Source organism: Hemitrygon akajei, chromosome 22 (genome assembly GCF_048418815.1).
Source record: "Hemitrygon akajei chromosome 22, sHemAka1.3, whole genome shotgun sequence".
Classification (NCBI taxonomy): domain Eukaryota; kingdom Metazoa; phylum Chordata; class Chondrichthyes; order Myliobatiformes; family Dasyatidae; genus Hemitrygon; species Hemitrygon akajei.
The window spans coordinates 46,818,321-46,840,902 of NC_133145.1; the positions used below are offsets into that span (position 1 = coordinate 46,818,321).

At 39.9% G+C, this 22,582-nt stretch overlaps 2 protein-coding genes across 5 annotated transcripts in view; one reads left to right on the plus strand and one right to left on the minus strand.

Annotated features, from left to right (window-relative positions):
• The window catches only part of ccdc40 (coiled-coil domain 40 molecular ruler complex subunit), a 78,066-nt gene extending 63,131 nt beyond the window's left edge, over nt 1-14,935 (minus strand). For 2 of the 3 annotated variants that reach the window (XM_073026159.1, XM_073026157.1), the window contains exons 1-4: nt 14,917-14,935; nt 13,139-13,193; nt 4,940-5,044; nt 2,405-2,515 (exon numbers count right to left, since the gene is read on the minus strand). In XM_073026159.1, the coding sequence (XP_072882260.1) occupies nt 2,405-2,515; nt 4,940-5,044; nt 13,139-13,193; nt 14,917-14,933 (288 nt within the window). In that variant the 5' untranslated portion in view covers nt 14,934-14,935. The remainder of the gene's footprint in view (nt 1-2,404; nt 2,516-4,939; nt 5,045-13,138; nt 13,194-14,916) is intronic. The other variant, XM_073026158.1, reaches the window with a different exon arrangement.
• A 138-nt stretch (nt 14,936-15,073) lies between these two features.
• The window catches only part of LOC140714697 (lysosomal alpha-glucosidase-like), a 45,715-nt gene continuing 38,206 nt past the window's right edge, over nt 15,074-22,582 (plus strand). For both annotated transcript variants that reach the window (XM_073026166.1, XM_073026165.1), the window contains exon 1: nt 15,074-15,368. The gene's annotated coding sequence lies outside the window, so the exon portion shown is untranslated. The remainder of the gene's footprint in view (nt 15,369-22,582) is intronic.

Genomic DNA, 22,582 nt, shown 5'->3' on the forward strand with positions numbered 1-22,582 from the left:
CTTGAAGGAACATGATAAAATAGGCTGAAGTCAACACGGTTTCCTTAAGAGAAAATCTTTCCTGACAAATCTATTGGTATTCCTTGAAGAAAAAACAAGCAGGATAGACAAAGGAGAATTGTGGATGCTGTGTACTTGGATTTTCAGAGGGCCCTTCACAAGGTGCCACACATGAGGTTGCTTAACAAGTTAAGAGCCCGTGGTATTACAGGAAAGATATTAGCATAGAATAGGGCACTAGCTGATTGGCATAAGGCAAAGATTTGGAATAAAGGGAGCCTTTTCTGGTTGCCTGTCGGTGACATGTGGTGTTCCACAAGGGTCTGCGTTGGGACTGCTTCCTTTTACTTGATTTGAATGACAGAATTGATGGCTTCGTGGCCAAGTTTCTGGACAATACAAAGATAGGTGGAGGAGCAGGTAGTGTTGAGGAAGCAGAAAGGCTAGAGAAGAACTCGGATAGATTAGGAGAATGTGCAAATAAGTGGCAGATGGAATACAATGTCAAGAAATGTATGGTCATGCACTTTGGTAGGAGGAAAAATGTTGGATATGTTCTAAATGGAGAGAAAATTCAAAAATCTGAGGTGTATAGGGACTTGGGGAGTCCTCATGCAGGAAAATGCAATGTTAGTAATCATTTCGGAGGACTAGAATATAAAAACAAGAATGTAATGTTGAGGCTGTATACAGCCCTGGTAAGGCCTTACTTAGAGTATCGTGAGCAGTTTTGGGCCCTTTATCTAAGAAATGATGTGCTGACATTGGAGAAGGCATAAAGGAGGTTCAAGAAAATGATTCCCAGATTGAAATGAGGAGCGTTTGATGGCTCTGGACCTGTACTCACTGGAATTCAGAAGAATGTGGGTGGGATCTCGTTAAAATGTATCAAATGTTGAAAAGCATTGATAGAGTGGATGTACAGAAGATGTTACCTTTGGTGACAGAGTCTAAGACCAGAGGACACAGCCTCAAAATAGAGGGATGTCCATTTAGAACGGAGATGAAGAGGAATTTTTTTAGCCACAGAGTGGTGAATATGTGGAATTCTTTGCCACATGCGGATATGAAGGCAGAGGTTGATAGATCCTTGATTAGTCAGGGTGTGAAGGGATAAGAGGAGAAGGCAGGGGACTGGGGCTGAGAGGAAAATGGATCAGCCATGATGAAATGGCAAAGCAAGACTCCATGGGCCAAATGGTCTAAGTCTGTTCCTGTATCTTATGGTAATGAAATACACTGATCATCTAATCTTGCATACAGTCCCTACAGATCAATTCATTACAACATTGCTTTGAGGTACTGAAAGGTAGAAAAATAGCAAAGTGCAGAATAAAATCATTGAATGCAATGCAGGTAAACACTAAGGTGCAGGGGCACAATGAGACAGACTGTGAAGTCAAGTGTCCATCTTAGTATTCAAGGGATACATTCAACAGGATAGAAATGTCCTTGACCCTCAAGGTATGTACTTTCAGGCTTTTATATCTTCTGCCTCATGGGAAGAGGGAGAGGAGAGAATGTCTTTGATTATGCTGGCTGCTTTATTGAGGCAGCCAGAAGCGTTTACCATGGATTCCATGGAGGAGAGGCAATTTTCCATGATGTGCTGAGCTCTGTCCACAACTGTCTGCAGTTTTTTTAAAAAAAATGTTTATCTGTTATTATTTTTATTTAGTATATTAAGAATCAGACTACTCAGTGGAATTATAAACCAATAGGAGGGTAGGGACAGGATAATCCAAGTAAAAATTGATTCCATGTTCACTCAATTAAAGGAACGTGCATTTTTAGTTGCATTCCATTATGTAATGATGAAAAATAGTAACCTGGCCAAGTTTCATCCTTAATCTATCAATGGCATTGAGAAATACTGCAGCTTCCAATATAGCCGCCCAGATGTCATCAGATTTTTCAAATTGACTATGACAAATATTTTCTTGTCTGTATGGTTCACTCTCATACTTGGCACTCTCTTTATCAAGGATAGGAACAGAATAAGTTATAATATTCTAATATTTTACAAATTACAATCCACAAAAATTACCTAAGAAGTACATGCTACTCCTAACCATATTTGTTTGTACATTTCCTATAACAGCCAGAACAATAGCAGATATGGCAAGTTCTGATTTATGTGTCTAATCTCTTTGTTTTATCTCATCTTCAGTAACTCCATACTGATTTGAATAAAATGCAATTAGCATATGCATGTATGATAGGTGCCCTCCAGTTCAAACTATAATACTTTCATTTTAAGTGAGAATGACTTTGTTTTAAATCATACATGATATTCATTGAACAAGAGATTGTGGAAGATAATTTTTTTAATCTTAAAATTTACAAAATATTAAACCAATACACTAAATATTAGGAAAAGAGCAATAGAAATGTTGTCCATTACCATATTGACCTGTGCTGCCCCAAGACCATCTTCAGCTAATTGTGGTGACACTGAAGATTCAGTAAAGGGCATCAGATCTCCATCTTTGGGCATTTCAGCTGTAGCTTCCTCCTGATTTGCATGAAAACAAAGCAATTAACAGACAATCGCATAGCAGTTATCATAGCAGTTGTCATAGCAGTTAAAAGGTTAATGTAAATTTATAAATCAAACTTTTCTTCAAATAACAAGTTGGACCTTCATAGACATTGAACAAAATAAGTCATTCCAAAAGAGCTACAAGGCAAAAAATAGTTACTGTAAATAAGCAAACAATTCAAAGCAGCAGCATGATATAGAAGCTTAGGGAATGTATTTCAAATTCACAATCAAAAAGGCTAAAGTTCTGCATGTCGCTGTGAATTGATGGAATGGATTGATACTGGGAATGGTGGATATCTGACTTTCTTCAGCCAGTTTCATGATTTCTTGTTGCATTAACATTCTGCCAATGATAAAAGTCTTCCACACAAGATGAGTTTTTGACAGTTAAAAACCAGAATGAAGTGGGTTTTTTTATATAAGATCACAAGATATAGGAGAAGAATTAGGCCATTTGGCCTTTTGAGTCTGCTCTGCCATTTCATCAGGGCTGATCCAATTTTCCTCTCAACCCGAATTTCCTGCCTTTTCCCCATATCCCTCATGCCCTGACCAATCAAGAAAGTATCAACTTCTGCCTTAAATATACATAAAGACTTGGCCTCCACAGCAGCCTGTGTCAAAGAATTCCAGAAATTCACCACTCTCTGGCTACAAAAATTCCTCCTCATCTCTGCTCTAATAGCACACCCCTCTGTTCTGAAGCACTGACCTCTGGTCTTAGACTCTCCCACCATGGGAAACATCTTCTCCCCATCTATCAAGGCCTTTCACCATTTGATGATCACTTTCCCCCCCAGGGTTTTTTTTTAACCTTAAACTCTCTAATCTATTCCAGTTCATTGTATCACATCCATTCCAGTATAGCTGATCCCCCAGTGGGCTCAACCATGAGCTGCTCTAAAAATCTATCCTGTAGGCACTCTAGAAATTTCCCCTCCTGGAATCCAGTACCAATCTGATTTTCCCAATCTAGCTGCATATTGAAACCCCCATGACTATTGTGACATTGCCCCTTTGGCATGCATTTTCTATCTCCTGTTGCAATTTGCAGACCAAATTCTAACTACTGTTTGGGAGTCTATATACAACTCCCATCAGGTAAATGAAGCTTCCTCAAAGAATGTATTATATCATAACAATATAAACAGACAATAGGTGCAGGAGTAGGCCATTTGGCATAAAACCCTTATGTACCCTTACAGTACCCTTATGTACTGTATGATATTTGGTGGGGTTGATTCTTGGTTGGGGAAATTAGGGATGCCTCACATTACTTGCAATGGTCACATCTTGAGAACAAGTAAATAAATAATAGCTTGTTGCAGCAAGGGTAGAGTTTCTATATGACAAGTTGGAAGAGGTTGTTTTTGGGAACCAGTTGATGGAGAGATTAATGGATAGCACTTTGTGTTTGAAGTTAACAAGACTACACGTCTTTCTTGTGATGATATACTAAGAGAAAGGGAATGAAAGGAAGGCTGGGATGTAATAAATAGAGTCTTCTGGAGACTGAAAATTAGAAATAAACAAGATTGCAAGGCTTCAAAATGGCAAAGTAAACAGCAATCAAAGCAATGTCTTTACAGAAGGGAAAATGTAAGTAAAGGAGATTATTTTGCTGTGTTCCATTTTATATTTATAAGAAAGAAAATCTCTGCTTGACGTGATGATGTATACATGAATAAAACTCTATAGACAATAGTATGCCCCAACAATCAAAATTAATTACCCTGCTAGATTATTCCATAATACCAGTGGTACAGAGATAAACTGTAAACCCCACAGTGGTCAATGAGACAAGCCAGTATTTTCCCCGGTTTACTTTCACAGTGGCACTCCATTTATCGTGGGCCAAAGAGAATAGGTAAGTGACAATTCACAGAAAAAATAACAAAAGTATTAAGAATGACTTCATACCACTATTGAAGAAAAATGTGCAGTTCTAATACCATTCTACAAAGAGTATACTGGCACCAAAGTTTTGAAAGGTTGAACCTTCGCGAGTAAATGTAACTTTGCATTTACCGTATCTACTTCAATTTATAAGGCTGAGATGACATGATACAAGTCTTTAAAATAAGAAATATTGTATTAATTATGTAGAAAAGAAAAACTACAGTTCACCAATATGATAGTAACCAATAAAAAAAAAAAGGAAATTCAGAAGAAATGTCTTTACCTTTCAACAGGGAAAATGTAGAAGTTGCATCACAAGGAGTGAATGAAATAAGTATTCTTAGGGTGGAGAGAGGTAACTATATTAAAGAATACAGGGTTACACTGGTATTTAGACAAGGGAAACAGATCAAATGTAGCATAATCATCATGTGGGGAAAAAAGAAATAAAACAAAGAAAACAGCTTATGAAATTCTATAGGTGTTTTTTTTTACCATATCTGTTTTTGTATCCCCTGGATCATATTGAGTATCGGTTCTTGTGGGCTCTGAATTGAGCATGTCATCTCCTTCTTCAGCCACATCCTTAGTAGCTTCTTCCTGAATTTCATGAAAATGCTATCAATTAGCAAATGCAGGCACAAAAGATGCCCAACAACCCTTTATCCACAGCCAGGTACTTGGGGTTAATAATTTTCTTCAATTCCAGTTCTGAGGAGTGGAAAATGCCTATGCACTGGGTGTGATTTCTTCTGCCATGCGATGGCAATTTTTTACACATCAGTTACCTCAGAGTGAGGAATTAATTTAATGGCAAAGATTTGGCATGGACAATTTTAGATTAGGCTCTGAAATCAGACAACACTTAGCACCTGTTTATGAACATAGATACACACTGTTCCTTTCTCCTACTCTAATGCTTTCTTTACAGGCACCTCCACTTCATCCACCACCATTTTCACCATCCTTCCCCTATTTCCCCTTCAGCTCATTGCAGGGTGACCAGAAATTATACAATTTCATGTCATTTATAGTGCAGACATTCCCAGACTGCATACTATTAGATCTCTTTTTTTTTAAAACAGGACAGGAACTTTTCCAACAAAACTTTGCTGTTACATAAATATTACATAAGACATAGGAGCAGAATTTGGCCATTTGACCCATCAAGTCTGCTCCGTCATAACATCACGTCTGATTTATTAGATATCTCAATCCCATTCTCCTGCCTTCTCCCCATAACCATTGACATCCCTACTAATCAAAAACCATTCAATCTTTGCTTAATATATACACAATGTCTTGGCCTCAATAGCTGTCTGTGGCAACAAATTCCACAGATTCACCACACTCTGGCTAAAGAAATTCATTTTTATCTGTTCTAAAGGAACATCCTTCTATTCTGAGGCTGTGCCCTCTGGTCCTAGACTCCCCACTCTCCATATCCAATCTAGGTCTTTCATTATTTAATAGGTTTCAATGAGATCCCCCCCACCACCCCCAATTTTCTAAACTCCAGCGAGTTCAGGGCCAGAGCCATCAAACACTCCTCATACTTTAACCCTTTCACTCTCAGGATTATTCTCATGAACTTCCTCTGGACCCCTCCAATGCCAGCACACCTTTTCTTAGATAAGAAGTCCAAAATTGTTCACAATACTCCATGTGGTTTGACAAATGTTTTAAAAAGCCTCGGCATAATAGCCTTGCTTTTATATTCTGGTCCTCTCAAAATGTATGCTAACATTGTATTTGCTGGCATTACCTTCCTTATCACCGACTCAACCTGTAAGTTAAACTTCAGGGAATCCTGCATGAGGACTCCCAAGTTAATGCCTTTATTCCTTCTACCAAAGTACATGACCATCTGCCACTTCTTTGCCCATTCTCTTAATCTGTGTTTAAATGCTTCTGCAGACTCCCTGCTTTCTCAACACTACCTTCCTCTCCACCTATCTTTGTAATGCCCACAAACTTGGCCACAAAGCCATCAATTTCACCATCCAGGAAACTATCCCAACACTGGCCCCTGCAGAACATCACTAGACAATGGCAGCCAATCAGAAAAGGCCCCCTTTATTCCCCTCTTTGCCTTCTATCCATGCTAGTATATTTCATATAATACCATGGGCATAAGAGCCTTCTTTAGCATCCTCATGTGCACTGGATGTCACAAGAATGAAAAATACTGATGTTGGTGAAATTGGTATCAAAACTGAAGGAAACATCCAAAAGGTACACTTTTTAAAAAGTGATGAAAGAAGCGCAAACTGCAAGGAGTTTCTAAAGGTATTGAGTGGCAAAGTGTCTCCCTGCAAATATTTTCAATAACTTTGGTGTGCCATAGGTGAAAAATCAGGTGGCAACTCTTTTTACTAGCTCTGGGATTTTATGATAGATAGATAGATAGATACTTTATTCATCCCCATGGGGAAATTCAACTTTTTTTCCAATGTCCCATACACTTGTTGTAGCAAAACTAATTACATACAATACTTAACTCAGTAAAAAAATATGATATGCATCTAAATCACTATCTCAAAAAGCATTAATAATAGCTTTTAAAAAGTTCTTAAGTCCTGGCGGTAGAATTGTAAAGCCTAATGGCATTGGGGAGTATTGACCTCTTCATCCTGTCTGAGGAGCATTGCATCGATAGTAACCTGTCGCTGAAACTGCTTCTCTGTCTCTGGATGGTGCTATGTAGAGGATGTTCAGAGTTATCCATAATTGACCGTAGCCTACTCAGCGCCCTTCGCTCAGCTACCGATGTTAAACTCTCCAGTACTTTGCCCACGACAGAGCCCGCCTTCCTTACCAGCTTATTAAGACGTGAGGCGTCCCTCTTCTTAATGCTTCCTCCCCAACACGCCACCACAAAGAAGAGGGCGCTCTCCACAACTGACCTATAGAACATCTTCAGCATCTCACTACAGACATTGAATGACGCCAACCTTCTTAGGAAGTACAGTCGACTCTGTGCCTTCCTGCACAAGGCATCTGTGTTGGCAGTCCAGTCTAGCTTCTCGTCTAACTGTACTCCCAGATACTTGTAGGTCTTAACCTGCTCCACACATTCTCCATTAATGATCACTGGCATTCTTTAAGAAAGATGGGAATGGGAAGGTGAATTGGCATCAATAACAGGGTGCATCTGCTCAAATAAAGATACTTACCACACGTGTGCCTGAGGTGTCTTCCTTTATTTTTAGCCTGTTGCCACATCCTTTGACCTTTACAATATCTCATCTATTTTGAGTCACTCTGCCTTCACCCTTCTTTTCTTGCTCAGATAAACGATAATGATCCACTTGTGCTCACCTAACCAGCCTCCACATTTAATGGATGTTCCCCTGCAATTTTCACTACTTCAGTGAGATTTCATCAGCAGTCACATGGTCCACACCCATCATTCTGAAGTGATTGTTCCTTGTGGAACTCTTTTAAACCGTTCTTGCATTTTGACCAATGAATCCCCATCTTAGAGCATTTTCCTATACAATTGCAGGCGATACAATGTCTTTTACATCATCTCTACCCACTATCCAGGGATTCAAACAATCCTTTTAGTGACTTCCTTCTTTGTATCAAGTGAATGGTACTCAATAGTCATTGTGGCGCTTCTCTTGAATTAAAACAACATGGATAAGGTGACCATTTTGAAAATCACCTTTATTCAGTGTACAAGAATGATCCTGAGCAACTATTTGTCCATCACTGTAATTCTTCATGCCACTCTCACTCTGACTTACCAGCTGTGGCCTCCTCACACTATTCCAACCCGGTAAGCTTAATCTTCCATCTGAGAACAATACTGAATTCATCACTTTGGAAAACTCACTTTCTCTGTATCCGATCTGGCCAGTTCTGCTGTAAGTTCTGTTGTAGAGAGCTAGGCTGAAAGCTGAGAAGCAGGACCTCCACGGCAGTAATTTCTGGATTGCTACCCGTGCCATGCACCAATGAGGGTGGAGACAGGCTGATTTAGCAGATTAATGGGTGGCTGAGGAGCTGATGTAGGGGGCAGAGCTTCAGTTTCTTGGATTATTGGGATCTCTTCTGGACGAGGTATGACCTGTCCAAAAGTGACGGGTTGCACCTGAATCCAAGGGGGGATCAATATTCTCGTGGGCAGGTTTGTTAGAACTGTTAGGGAGGGTTTAAACTAATTTGGTGGGCGGGATGGGGGGGGAAGAGAACCGGAGTGAAGGGACTCAGGATAGGACGGATAGTAAAAAAAACAAAGATAGCATGCAATCAGACTGTCAGGAAAAACAGGCAGATGATAAGACAAAATTGCAGCCAGTAGGGTGAGCCTCAATGCAAAGTGTTATATCTCAATGCATGGAGCATAAGAAATAAGACCATAAGATCATTAGATGTAGGAGCAGAATAAGGCCATTCAGCCCATCGAGTCTGCTCCACCATTCCATCATGGCTGATCCTGGAACCCACTCAACCCCATACACCTGCCTTCTCGCCATATCCTTTCATGCCCTGACCAATCAGAAAATGATCAGCTTCTGCCTTAAATATACCCATGGACTTGGCTTCCACCACAGTCTGTGGCAGAGCAATCCAGAGATTCACCACTCTCTGGCTAAAAAAAAAGTCCTCCTTAACCTCCGTTCTAAAAGGTCACCCCTCAATTTTGAGGCTGTGCCCTCTAGTTCCTGATACCCCCACCATAGGAAACATCTTCTCCACATCCACCTTATTTGGCCCTTTCAACATTTGGTAGGTTTCAATGAGATCAATAAGATAGATTATCTTGTTGCACTATTACAGATTGTCAGGTAAGATATTGCAGCCATCACTGAATCATGGTTGAAGGATGGTTGTAGTTGGGAGCAGAATGTCCAAGCATATACATTGTATTGGAGGGGTAAGAAGGTAGGCAGAGGGGTTGGTGTGGCTCTGCTGGTAAAGAATGACAACAAATCAGTAGAAAGATGTGACATAGGATCAGAAGATGTCGAAGCCTTGCGGAGTGAGTTAAGAAACTGCAAGGGTAAAAGGACCCTGGTGGCAGTTATATTCAGGCCTCCCAACAATAGCTGGGATGCGGACCACAGATTACAATGAGGAATAGTAAAGGCATGTCAAAGGGGCAAAGTTATGATAGTCATAGGAGATTTCAACATGCAGGTCAATTGGGAAAATCAGGTTGGCAATGGATCTCAAGAGAATGAGTTTGTTGAATGCCTACGAGATGGCTTTTTGGAGCAGTTTGTCATTGATCCTACTAGGGGATCAGCTGTACTGGATTGGGTGTTATGTAATGAACTGGAGGTGATTAGGGAAAAATAACCCTTTGGAGACAATGATCACAATATGATTGAGTTCAACTTGAAATTTGATAGAGAGAAAGTAACGCCTGACGTAGCAGCATTTCAGGGAAATCACAGTGGTATGATTGACGAGTTGGCCAAAGTAAATTGGAAGGAGATGCTGGCAGGGATGATAGCAGAGCAGTAATGGCATGAGTTTCTGGAGGAAAAAAATCAGGAAATTGCAGGATAGATGTATTCCAAAAACAAAGAAATACGCAAATGGCAAAATAACACAACTGTGGCTAACAAGGGAACAAGGGGCTAACAAGTTAATGTAAAAGCAAGAGAGAGGGCATACAACAAAGCAAAATTTAGCAGGAAGACATAGGATTGGGAAGATTTTCAAAACCTATAGACAGCAACCAAAAGAATCATAAGGAGGAAAAAGATGAAATGTGAAAGCAAGCTAGCAAACAATGTCAAAGTGGATAGTAAAAGCTTTTTCAAGTATGTTAAAAAAAAAATGAGAGTAGATGTAGGAACATTAGAAAATGAGACCAGAGAAATAATAAGGGGAGACAAGGAGATGGCAGATGAACTAAGTGAGTAATTTGCATCAGTCTTCACTGTGGAAGATGCTCACAGTGCGCCAGATGTTGAATGGTGTGAGGGATGAGAAGTGGGTGCAGTTACCATTACAAAGGAGCGGGTGCTCAAAAAGCTGAAAGACCTAAGAGTATATATATCACCCAGTCCACATGAACTGCACCCTAGGGTTCTGAAAGAGGTAGCAGTAGAGATTGTGGAGGCACTAGTAATGACCTTTCAAAAATCATTGGACTCTGGCATGGTGCCAGAGGACTGGAAAATTGTAAATGTCACTCCACTCTTTAAGAAAGGTGGAAGGCAGCAGAAAGGAAATGATAGACCAGTTAGCCTGACCTCAGTGGCTGGGAAGATGTTGGAGTTAATTGTTAAGGATGAGGTTATGGAGTACTTGATGACACAGGACAAGGTAGGACAAAGTCAGCATGGTTTCTTTAACTGAAAACCTTGCCTGACAAACCTACTGGAATTCTTTGAGGAGATTACAGGTAGGATAGATAAGGGGGATGCAGTGGATGTTGTATATTTGGACTTTCAGAAGGCCTTTGACACGAGGCTGCTTACCAAGTTAGGAGCCCATGGTATTACAAGAAAGTTACTGGTATGGTTAGAGCATTGGCTGATAGGGAGGAGGCAGTGAGTGGGAATAAAAGGATCCTTTTCTGGTTGGCTGCCAGTGACTAGTGGTGTTCTGCAGGGGTCAGTGTTGGCTCACTTCTTTTTATGCTGTATAACAATGATCTAGATGATGATGTTAAGTTTGTAGATGATACAAAGATTGATGGAAGGACAGGTGGTGTTGAGGAAACAGGTAGGCTGTAGAAGGACTTACACAGATTAGGAGAATGGGCGACAAATGAAATACAATGTTGGAAAATACATGGCCATGCACTTTAGTAATAGAAATAAAAGTGCAGACTATTTTCTAAATGGGGAGAAAATCCAAAAATCTGAGATGCAAAGGAACTTGAGAGTCCTTGTACAGAACACCCTAAAGGTTAACTTGGAAAAAGAGTCAGTGGTGAGGAACGCAAATGCAATTCTAGCTTTTATTTCAAGAGGTCTAGAATACAAGAGCAGGGATGTGATGCTGAGGCATTATAAAGCACTGGTGAAGTCTCACCTTGAGTACTGTGAACAGTTTTTTGTCTCCTCATGTAAGAAAACGTGCTGGGATTGGAGAGGATTCAGAGGAGGTTCACAAGGATGATTAAGAGAATGAAAGGGTTATCATACGAGGAACATTTGATAGTTCTGTGTCTGTACTCACTGGAATTCAGAAGGATGAAGGGGGATTTCATTGAAACCATTCTAATGTTGAAAGGCCTAGACAGAGTAGATGTGGAAAGAATGTTTCCCATGGTGGGGGGGTCTTGGAGAATAGGCACAACCTCAGGATAGAGGGGCATCCATTTAAAACAGAAATGCGGATAAATTTCTTTACCCTGAGGGTGTTGAATTTTTTAGAATTTGTTACTGCAGTAAACTGTGGAGGCCAGGTCGTTGCGTGTACTAAAGGCAGAGCTTAATAGTTTCTTGATTGGACATGGCATCAAAGGTTATGGGGAGAAGGCCGGGGTGTGGGGCTGAGGAGGGGAGAATGGCGGAACAGACTCAATGGGCCAAATGACCTAATTCTGCTCCTATGCCTTTTATGGTCCAAGTTATCATCTGTAACATGAACTCAGTTTTTTTTCGTCTCCATTGACAGTTCCTAATCTTCTGGGCATTTCCTGCCATTCTGATTCATATTTTGCAGCTGTTACTTGCTCCTTCAATCTTTTTTTTTCTGATCTGTGCTTGTTAATTTGTCAACCAGATGATTTTATCAACAGACTATATTTATGGCAATCCTGGCCTCACCTTGTGTCCTATCAATCCCTTCTCCACCCTTCCTGCAGCTTCAAGTTTACTTGTTTTCTCTCTTCCCTGTTTCTGACAAAGAAATGTCAACTGTTTCTTTCCACAGATGATGCCTGACTGCTAAGTGTTTTCAACATATTTTGTTTTTTTATGACAGGGTTTTGAGCAATTTAATTCAGCTTTAGTCTTGCTAATAATTAATCTAATATGGCTTTGACCAACAGTATTTGATGCTTCATATAATGGTAGAGGAATTAAAGGAAATAGCACACCCACATTGCGATTCTGTCTTTCATGTTTGGAAAACTGACTGCTGTTTCATTATTCCCTTTTTTAAAAAAACCTCCATCTTTTGTCATATGATGATTAAGTGAAATGGAGGAATAAGCAAATGGTAAATGTAACTACCAGTAGAAGGAAGTAAGAAACAATGAATGGCACTTCCACTATTTGCACCTTCAACTCACTCAGATCCTTCAGTATGGTACTGCAGAAACATGAAATGTAATCATTTTAAACACAGAGCCATACCCAGTTGTTATAATACCATGCCGGAATCCCAATCTCAGCTGGCACACAGATTCTGACAAGTCTCTATATTTATTTAGAGATACAGCATGGAACAGGCCCTTCCAGCCGAATGAGCCATAGCATCCAGAAAACTACCTATGTAACACTAGCCTAACCACAGGACAATTTACAATGACCAATTAACCTACTAACCAGAACGTCTTTGTACTTGGGAGGAAACTGGAGGACCCGGAGGAAATGCATGCACTCGCAAGGAGACCATACAAACTCCTTACAGAAAAGTCTTGGAATTGAACTCCGAACTCCAGAACATCCCAAGTTGTAATACTGCTGTATGAACCACTACGCTACGTGCCCGAAGATCTACAAATTGGTGAACTAAATGGTACAATAAAAACAAAATTGCTAAATATGCATTTACCTTCTCTGATACATCTTGATCTTGCTTCAAGCTTTCAGTGATCTCAGAAGTGAGACTATAGTAAGAGAGAAACACCAGTTAAACAGAAAATAAATGATAAATTCTGAGAAATGGAAGTGATAACAGCAACCACTGCTAAAACTAATATTTTAAAAGTAAATTTCTGGAAAAAGAAAGGCTAGATTCTACATCTACATAATGTCTATGTAAGAACAATTAAAACCAATCCTAGATAGTAAAACCAATTTCAAAATATTATAATTCTATTGCATTAGTTATAATGTTAGAAACATAGCAGTTAGCCTAACTCGGTTCAATTCTCGCACATAAGGAGTATGTGCATTGCCCGTGACTAGATGGGCTTCCTCTGGGTGCTCCAGTTTCCTCCCAAATTCAAAAGATGTACAGGTGTTTAGGGATAATTGGTTACATGAATGTAATTAGGCAGTACATGCTTTTTGGGCCGTAAAGGGCCTATTTAAATAAAAATAAATAGAAATAGAAATGTAATAATTGCATGCATTTATTAGTGTACTTAAATTCCAATTTCAATACCTGTTTTGAGATTCTTTAAAACTAATGTCAAGGATAACCACAGTATCAAAATAGTATAAAACACCTAGCATCAACTGATCAAAAGGCAGAAAGTAATTCTGTATAGATTGAGATGTTAAGATGACTACTATTTGGAGCTGCTTGAAGAAAAATAGTTATATCACAAAACAGTTCTTTTTAGTCATATATTTTATTATGCCACCTTCTCTTCTAAACCTTAACTTTGCCCTGCCTTGGGACCCTTTAAAAATTGCTTGCCTTGGGGTAGTCCGAAAGAATTAGTTGATGAATTTGTATAGCATAATTTCATGTTAAGGACTATCATAGTATCTTGCAAATTGCAATACTTATTTACATATTAATCACCTTCTCCAATTATCATTCTATCCCTTTCTACTCATTCGTTGATGGCTCCTTCCAGTCTGTATCCATACGATTGTCATTTGATCAATAACTACACCAGGGAGTGAATCACAATATCTATTTCCTCCATTTACTTCAATTAAAGGCAGTAAAATATTTGCTTTAAAATAAAACAAGGTGTGGCTTGACAGCTTCATGAGATTCTATCCTGACTTCCAGGGCGGTATAATATTTGCATGTTCTCTCTGTAACTGCATGGGATTCTTCTGATTGTTCAGGTTTCCAATTACATCCCAAATGCCGTGCAGGATGATAGGCTATTTGGCTGCTATCATAGGTGGATTCAAGTGGAGTGGATTATGTATATAATAGATCAGTGGGATAATTGCTGTGGAAATGGGTTTGCTCTATGAGCTCGTACAAATCCGAAGGGATGAATGGTCTCTTTCTCATGAGTATGGAAAAGAGTTGCTCCACCTACAAAATTTTGCTTTTGTTTTAATGAAGTCATATAACTCTTCAGCCCATCACTAAATATCTATCTACGATAATATTTCTAAAACTAGTTGGGAGGTACAGTTTCATTACCAAACCAAAGATTAACAGAAAATTTGTTATTTTTCATAATTAAACGTTGACATAAACGAAACTTTTAAGAATTCTGAATACCCAGAGAACTTCAAAAGTTATACTCATATTGACTAATTCAAAGCAAACCCAAATACAAGGGACGTCGTCGGCAATTAATGAACTAAATAATCACACATGCACTCTAAAGAAATAATAAAAGCCATCTATTGGTCGACATTTCTCATCTGAAGTAAGAAATTCTGACACCAGCCGGTCCCGAACGCCAGTACCTCTCCTCCCCCGCCATGTTCTCCGTTGCTAAGAGACACAGACAACAACCCGGGGCCGCTTCGGGGATCACGTGGGGGATTGTACCACGTTTCGAGGAAAAGGAGGGGGGTAATTTCCTTGGCGTGTTCGGAGGCGCTCCAGGATCCGGCGCCTGGACAGGCGGAGTGTTGGCTGCCTCCTGATGAGGGAGTGGCCTCCGGCGCCTTGTCACTCGAGTAGGCCTGTTTGCCTCTGCCAAAGTACTTCCCAGTTTCACTACTCCCAGGTCAGCACCTGCTCGGCCGGGTGCCTCCAGCACTCTGTCCCGCTGAGCTCCAAACACGAGGGCCTCTCATGGGGGCAGAAGGAGGCCATTCAGCCCCTCAATTCGGTTCTGCAAACCATCGCCACAACTTCTGTTTCTCGGCCTTTGACCTGTAATTAATTATTCTCTCTCTTCAATTATGAAAAGGTAAGCGTTTTTATTTCCAATGTTTGGTTGCAATTTGTTTTTTTTTTAAGGGGTTTCGCGTTCCTTGAAGGTACTTCCTTACTAGAAGGTACAGCCAACATGAGCTTGTCCGAGGTAGATTCTTGAATGTAACAGAATATATCCGTAAAAGCAGGGAAGTAGATGTGATTTACATGGACTTAAGTAAGGCTTTGGGAATTTTTCAAAGTATATCCAGGCCACGGTGGGGACCAGGATTCAATATTGGCTTGGCAATAGGAGACAGATTGCTTCTGCCCTGGATGTAGGTGGCATGAATAGATTATGCACAACACAAAGATTCAAAGTTCAAGGTGACTATATTATCAAAGTATGTATATATCAGCATATATTACCTTGAGATTAATTTTCTTGCAGGCATTCACAGTAAAACAAATAAAAACAATAGATTCAATGGAAATTTAGATTAGATTCAACTATATTATTATGCTGAGTACAGATATAAAGCCATTAAAATGCAATTAGCATCTAACCAGTAATGCAAAACTATAGTATTATTTACAAAATAACTGCGAATAAAAAGTAAGTGCTACAGCACACAAATATAAAAGTACTGAGACAGTACAATATGGGTGTAATACTGCTTAGCGCTGTGATGTGAGGTTCAGCAGGGTCACAGCCTCAGGGAAGAAGCTCTTCCTGTGCCTGCTGGTGCAGGAGCGGAGGCTCCCGTAGCGCCTACCGGATGGGAGGAGAGTAAAAAGTCCATGGTTCGGGTGAGATGCACCCTTGATAATGCTTTTCGCCCTGCCCAGGCAGCGTTTATGGTAGATGTTCTCAATGGTGGGCAATTGGGTGCTGATAATCCGCTGGACATAAAGATTGATAACCAATTGATGTGCAAAGGGCAATCCGCAAATAAAAAATAATAAATAAATAATACTGAGAGCACTTTTCCACCTGTAGTCAATTGGTTTAGCTGGCATTGAGTGAGCAGTGGTTGTGGCACCATTCAACCAGATTTTCACACTTCATCCTATATGTCTTTGATCCAGCTAACAAGAGTGGTGATTGCCAGAGCTGTTGATAATGTGGAGGTTAGATTTAGGCTGCAGAGTAGTTTGGATGCGTTGGTGAAATGGGCTGAAATGTGGCAATTGGATTTAGTTCAGGCAAACGCAAGATGATGTGTTTGGGAGAAATAATGAGGCTAGGACGTCACCATGAACAGTTGGGTCTTGGGGGATGTTAAGCATCAGAGGCACCTTGGATTACAAGTCAATATATCATTAAAGGTGGCAACACAGGTAGGTAAATGTGGTTAGAAAGAATATGGGGTACTAGTCTTCATTAGTCAGGCATTAAATACATAAGTAAGAGGTTTATGCTTCATTAAAACCTTGTTGAGACCTGAGCTGGACTACTGCATGCAATTCTGGTCACCATGCGATACGAAGGATGTGATAGCACTGGAGACAGAGCACTTCATTTACAAGGAGAGAATACAGAAGCGAAGTCTCTTTTCCGTGGAGTGGAGGAGATTTAAACAGAGTGAAATTGAAGTTTATAAATTTAAGAGGAGTATAGTTTAGGTAGACTGCTAGAAATATTTCTTCTGCCAGAGGTTGATGCACCATCAATAACTCACTCTGAGACGTAAAGGCGAGATATCGGCTTTTATTGACTGGAAGAAGGAACAAGCAGTGGTTGACCACCATACTCCATCCTGGAGACAGAGAGGCCGGGCTCAGACCTCAATCGCCTTTATACCGGGGTCTGTGGGAGGAGCCACAGGAGCAGTCAGCAGGGGGCGTGTCCAGACAGGTATATGTAGTTCACCACATTGGTACATAAAACTGCAGAACACATTATGGAAAAGGAGAAGAAATTTCAAGGGAGACACTTTTAAACTTGCCACTCTGGCTGAAAAAAGGTCCCCCTCATATCGTTTCTGAATCTCTTCCCCATTACCTTAAATGTGTCTTGTAGTTTTAGGATGTTACCTGGGTTTCAGCACTTAAGTTACAGAGAAAGGTTGAACAAGTTAGGTCTCTATTCATTGGAGCGTAGAAGGTTGAGGGGGGATTTGATCGAGGTATTTAAAATGTTGAGAGGGATAGATAGAGTTGACGTGAATAGGCTGTTTCCATTGAGAGTAGGGGAGATTCAAACGAGAGGACATGATTTGAGAGTTAGGGGGCAAAAGTTTAAGGGAAACACGAGGGGGTATTTCTTTACTCAGAGAGTGATAGCTGTGTGGAATGAGCTTCCTGTAGAAGTAGTAGAGGCCAGTTCAGTTGTGTCATTTAAGGTAAAATTGGATAGGTATATGGACAGGAAAGGAGTGGAGGGTTATGGGCTGAGTGCGGGTAGGTGGGACTCGGTGAGATTAAGAGTTCGGCACGGACTAGGAGGGCCGGAATGGCCTGTTTCCGTGCTGTGATTGTTATATGGTTATAGTTTGAGCTCTGTTTGACAGAGTAGTTGAAAATGGGTTGTTCATATCAAGTGAGCTCTTCAGTCACACTGGCGCAGAAAGCTATGGGTGCCAAACTGGTTGGTGTGGATGAATTGGGTGGAGTGGCTTGTTTCCATGCTCTTTGATTCTATGATGATAAGGTACTCTGTAGCATTAGAGCTACCACCACTATAAAAACCTGTCATTAGCACAGAGGAACTTGTCTTATATGGCATTGACAAATTCAAATTTAGAAAAGCAATGACTGTGCCTACCGTAACTTCCTCTGAAAAGGCTGGTGTATGAAGTGACAAACTCCGCAAATAATCAGCAAATGAGCCATAAGGTGAGAATAAGGCCATTTGGCCCATTGAGTCTGCTCCACCTTTCCATCATGGCTGATTTATTATCACTCTCATTTTCCTGCCTTCTCCCCGTAATGTTTGACACCCTTGCTAATCAAGAACCTGTCACTCTCCATGTTTGGTATACCCAGTGGTTTGTCTTCCACAGCCATCTGTGTTAATGACTTGTAATTCTTTTTTTTAAATTAGTTTTTTTATACATTTTCTACATAGCTACAGATAAAAAAAACCCAGATCAAAATGAAGAACATTGATACAGTGCAAAAATAAACATACAATAATAATATGATACAAAGAAAGATAATTGAGAAAGCACCCAAATTGAGGACATGTAAAATTAGTATCCTCCCCAAGCCCCGCAACAACAAAAAAACTCCAGACCAACCACAACACAATATAGAGAATATAAATCAGGACAATCAAACCCCCAAAACTGTGAATACACTTAGCAACAGAAGATATTAATGCCTACTACCAAAAAAAAAGGAGCTGAAAGCAAGGGACCGAAAAAAAACCTTAGTTAAGAGGAAGGTTATGAAAGTACTCAATAAAAGGTCCCCAGACCTTATGGAACTTTAAATCCGAATTAAGAACTGAATAATGAATCTTTTCAAGGTCTAAGCAGGCCATAATATTGTTAAGCCATTGAGCATGTGTGGGCGGGGCAACATCTCTCCATCTAAGGAGGGTTAAACGTCTAGCCAGGAGAGAGGCAAAAGATAATATTCGACACTTAGTCGAACTCAGACGTAAATCTGTCTCACCCCAGAAACCGAACAAAGCAATTAAAGGGTTAGGTTCTAGGTGGTGATTCAGAATATACAATAACGTTAGGAGAAAATTTCTCCAAGCTAGGACAAAACCAGTACATATGAATGAGAGAGGCCTCGCCCTTTTTGCATTTATCACAAAGCGGACTGATGTTAGGGTAAAATCGAGATAATTTAGATTTAGACATATGGGCTCTATGAACAATCTTAAACTGTAAAAGGCAATGGTAAGCACAAAGAGAGGTTGAATTAACTGATTTGAGAATCGAGTCCCAAGTCTCATCAGATAAGGAGGTATTTAAATCATGCTGCCATGCCATTTTAATTTTATCCACAGGGGCATGTCGTAAGGCTGCTAATTTATCACGAATAAATGATATTAAACCTTTACCTAGTGGATTAATAGAAAGAAATAAGTCCATAACATTTTTCTCAGGCATTTCAGGGAAGTTAGGGATTAAAGGAGTAATAAAGTGTCCAATTTGGAGATATCTAAAAAAATGAGCATTGGGCAGATTGAACTTAGCAGAGAGCTGTTGAAAAGAAGCGAAGCGATTATCAATAAAAAGATCTTCAAAATGTCTAATGCCCTTCCTATACCAATCATGGAATGCTGAGTCATACGTAGTAGGTAAAGAAAGGTGATTATGTAAGAGGGCTAGAAAAGGAAAAACCATGGAAACCATAAAATTTCCTAAACTGAGCCCATATATGCAAAGTGTGTCTAGCAAGAGGATTAACTATTAATCTGGACAAACTACTAGGGAGTACAGAGCCGAGAAGTGCAGAGATAGATAATTCTTTAGTGGAGCTCAACTCCATTGTCACCCAATTAGGGCACTCGGGTTGACCATGGAAAAAAGACCAAAAGGTAGCACAACGTATATTGGCTGCCCAATAATATAAACGAAAGTTAGGTAAAGCCATGCCACCCTCTTTTATAGATTTTTGGAGATAAACTTTATTAATTCTAGAGCGCTTATTCTTCCACAGATATGACAAAATAATAAGAGTCTAAGGAATCAAAAAAAGATTTAGGAATAAAAATTGGGATTGATTGAAATAAATATAAAAGTTTAGGGAGAACATACATTTTAACAACATTAATACGACCTACCAAAGACATAGATAGAGGTGACCATTGTAACAGGCTCTGTTTAATAGTTTATGAAAGATTGGCAAAATTTTCACGAAAGAGATCTTTAAACTTCCTTGTGACTGTAATCCCAAGATAAGTAAATTGATTGTGAGCTACTTTAAAAGGGAGATCACCAAATGTTAATTCTTGTGCTTCTTTATTAATTGGGAAAAGTTTGCTCTTATGTAAATTAAGTTTATATCCAGAGAACTGGCTAAACTGGTCAAGAAGTGAAAACATTGGAGGTAAGGATGTAGATGGATTTGAAAGAAAAAGTAATAAGTCATCAGCATAGAGAGAAACTTTATGCTCAACACCCCCTCTCCAAATCCCGGTCAGTTCAGGACAATTTCGAAATGCTATCGCCAAAGGTTCTATAGCCAAATCAAAGAGAAAGGGACTTAAAGGGCATCCCTGACGGGTGCCACGTTTGAGGTTAAATAACTGGGATTTCTGAAAATTAGTTAAAACAGAGGCAGTGGGACATAAATACAGCAATTTGATCCAAGAGATAAAACTTTGACCGAAGTCAAATTTTTCTAAAACTGCAAAAAGGTAGTTCCACTCTATACGATCAAATGCTTTCTCCGCATCGAGGGAAATAACACATTCAGGAATCCCAGTTGGAGGTGAATATAAAATGTTAAATAAACGCCAAATGTTAAAAAAAGGAAGATGGTTTTTAATAAAACCAGTTTGATCATCAGAAATAATAGAGGGAATAACAGTTTCTAATCTGTATTTCTTTATGAAAATGCTTACAGATATAATCTGGTGAGCCACCTGATGTTTCCAAGCATTGGGATTACAAACATTTACTGCTTTGGTAGTGTATCTTAAGTGTTTTGAGGTGACTTCTGTAGGCTACCCATGTTCATGAGCTGATATTTAGCATTTGATTTGCATGGGTTCTCAGGACCTATTTTCCGCCTAGTCTATCTTTTATCTGTGCAGACGGAGCTCAGTTGGTTCCCTGTATGTAGATAAGATGAATGCAGGTAGGTTAATCAGTGTGTTTCAGAGGCCATTGGTTAGAATATAGGAGGGAGATTGAAAATCTGGTTAAGTGGTGCCATAACCACAACCTCTCGCTCGATATCAGCAAGACCATGGAGCTGATTATTGATTTCAGGAGGAGAAAATCAGAAGTCCATCAGCCAGTCTTTATCGGAGGATCAGACATGGAGAAGGTCAGCAACTTTAAATTCTTCGGTGTTATTACTTCAGAGGACCTGTCCTGGGCCCAGCACATGTGCAATTAATAGACAATAGGTGCAGGAGTAGGCCATTCGGCCCTTTGAACCAGCACCACCATTCAATGTGATCATGGCTGATCATCCACAGTCAGTGCCCTGTTCCCACCTTCTCCCCATATCCCTTGACTCCTCTATCTTTAAGAGCTCTATCAAACTCTTTCTTGAAAACATCCAGAGAATTGGCCTCCAGTGCCTTCTGAGGCAGAGCATTCCGTAGATCCACAACTCTCTGGGTGAAACAGTTTTTCCTCAACTCTGTTCTAAATGGCCTACCCCTTATTCTTAAACTGTGGCCTCTGGTTCTGGACTCCCCCAACATCAGGAACATGTTTCCTGCCTCTAGTGTGTCCAATCCCTTAATAATCTTGTGTTTCTATCAGATTCCCCCCTCATCCTTCTAAATTCCAGTGTATACAAGCCCAGTGGCTCCAATCTTTCAACATATGATAGTCCTGCCATCCCGGGAATTAACCTTGTGAACCTATGCTGCACTCCCTCAATAGCAAGAATGTCCTTCCTCAAATTTGGAGACCAAAACTGAACACCGTACTCCAGGTGTGGTCTCACCAGGGCCCTGTACAACTGCAGAAGGACCTCTTTGCTCCTATACTCAACTCTCCTTGTTATGAAGGCCAACATGCCATTAGCTTTCTTCACTGCCTGCTGTACCTGCATTGTTACTTTAATTATGAAGAAAGCACAGCAGTGCCTCTACTTCCTTAGGAGTTTGAGAATATTCAGCATGGCATCTAAAAATTTGACAAACTTCTATCGATGTGTATGGAGAATATATTGACTAGCTCCATCACAACCTAGTATGGAAACACCAATGCCCTTGAATGGAAATTCCTACAAAAGATAGTGGTTACAGCACAGTCCATCATGGGTAAAGCTCTCCCTACCTTTGAACACATCTACACAAATGTTAGATTGCTACTTTAAATAATATGATATAAATAACAGCTTCTCCATTGAGTGAGATGGGGCTGATCATAAACCTCAGTGCCAGTTTGCTTGACAAAATTGATATTCACTGGTATCTAAAAATCTATTGATTTCTGTCATGGTCAATTTCAACAAATGAGCCTCCACTTCCATCTTGGTAAAGGAATTTCTTTTCACCTCTTTACCAGCTATTATCTTTTGACTGCAACTCCTGTCTGAAGATCTGCCAGCCAGGCAAAGATCATGCCTGGATCTATCCTGTGAAGTCCCATAAGAATTTTATATATTTCATTCAGCTGACTT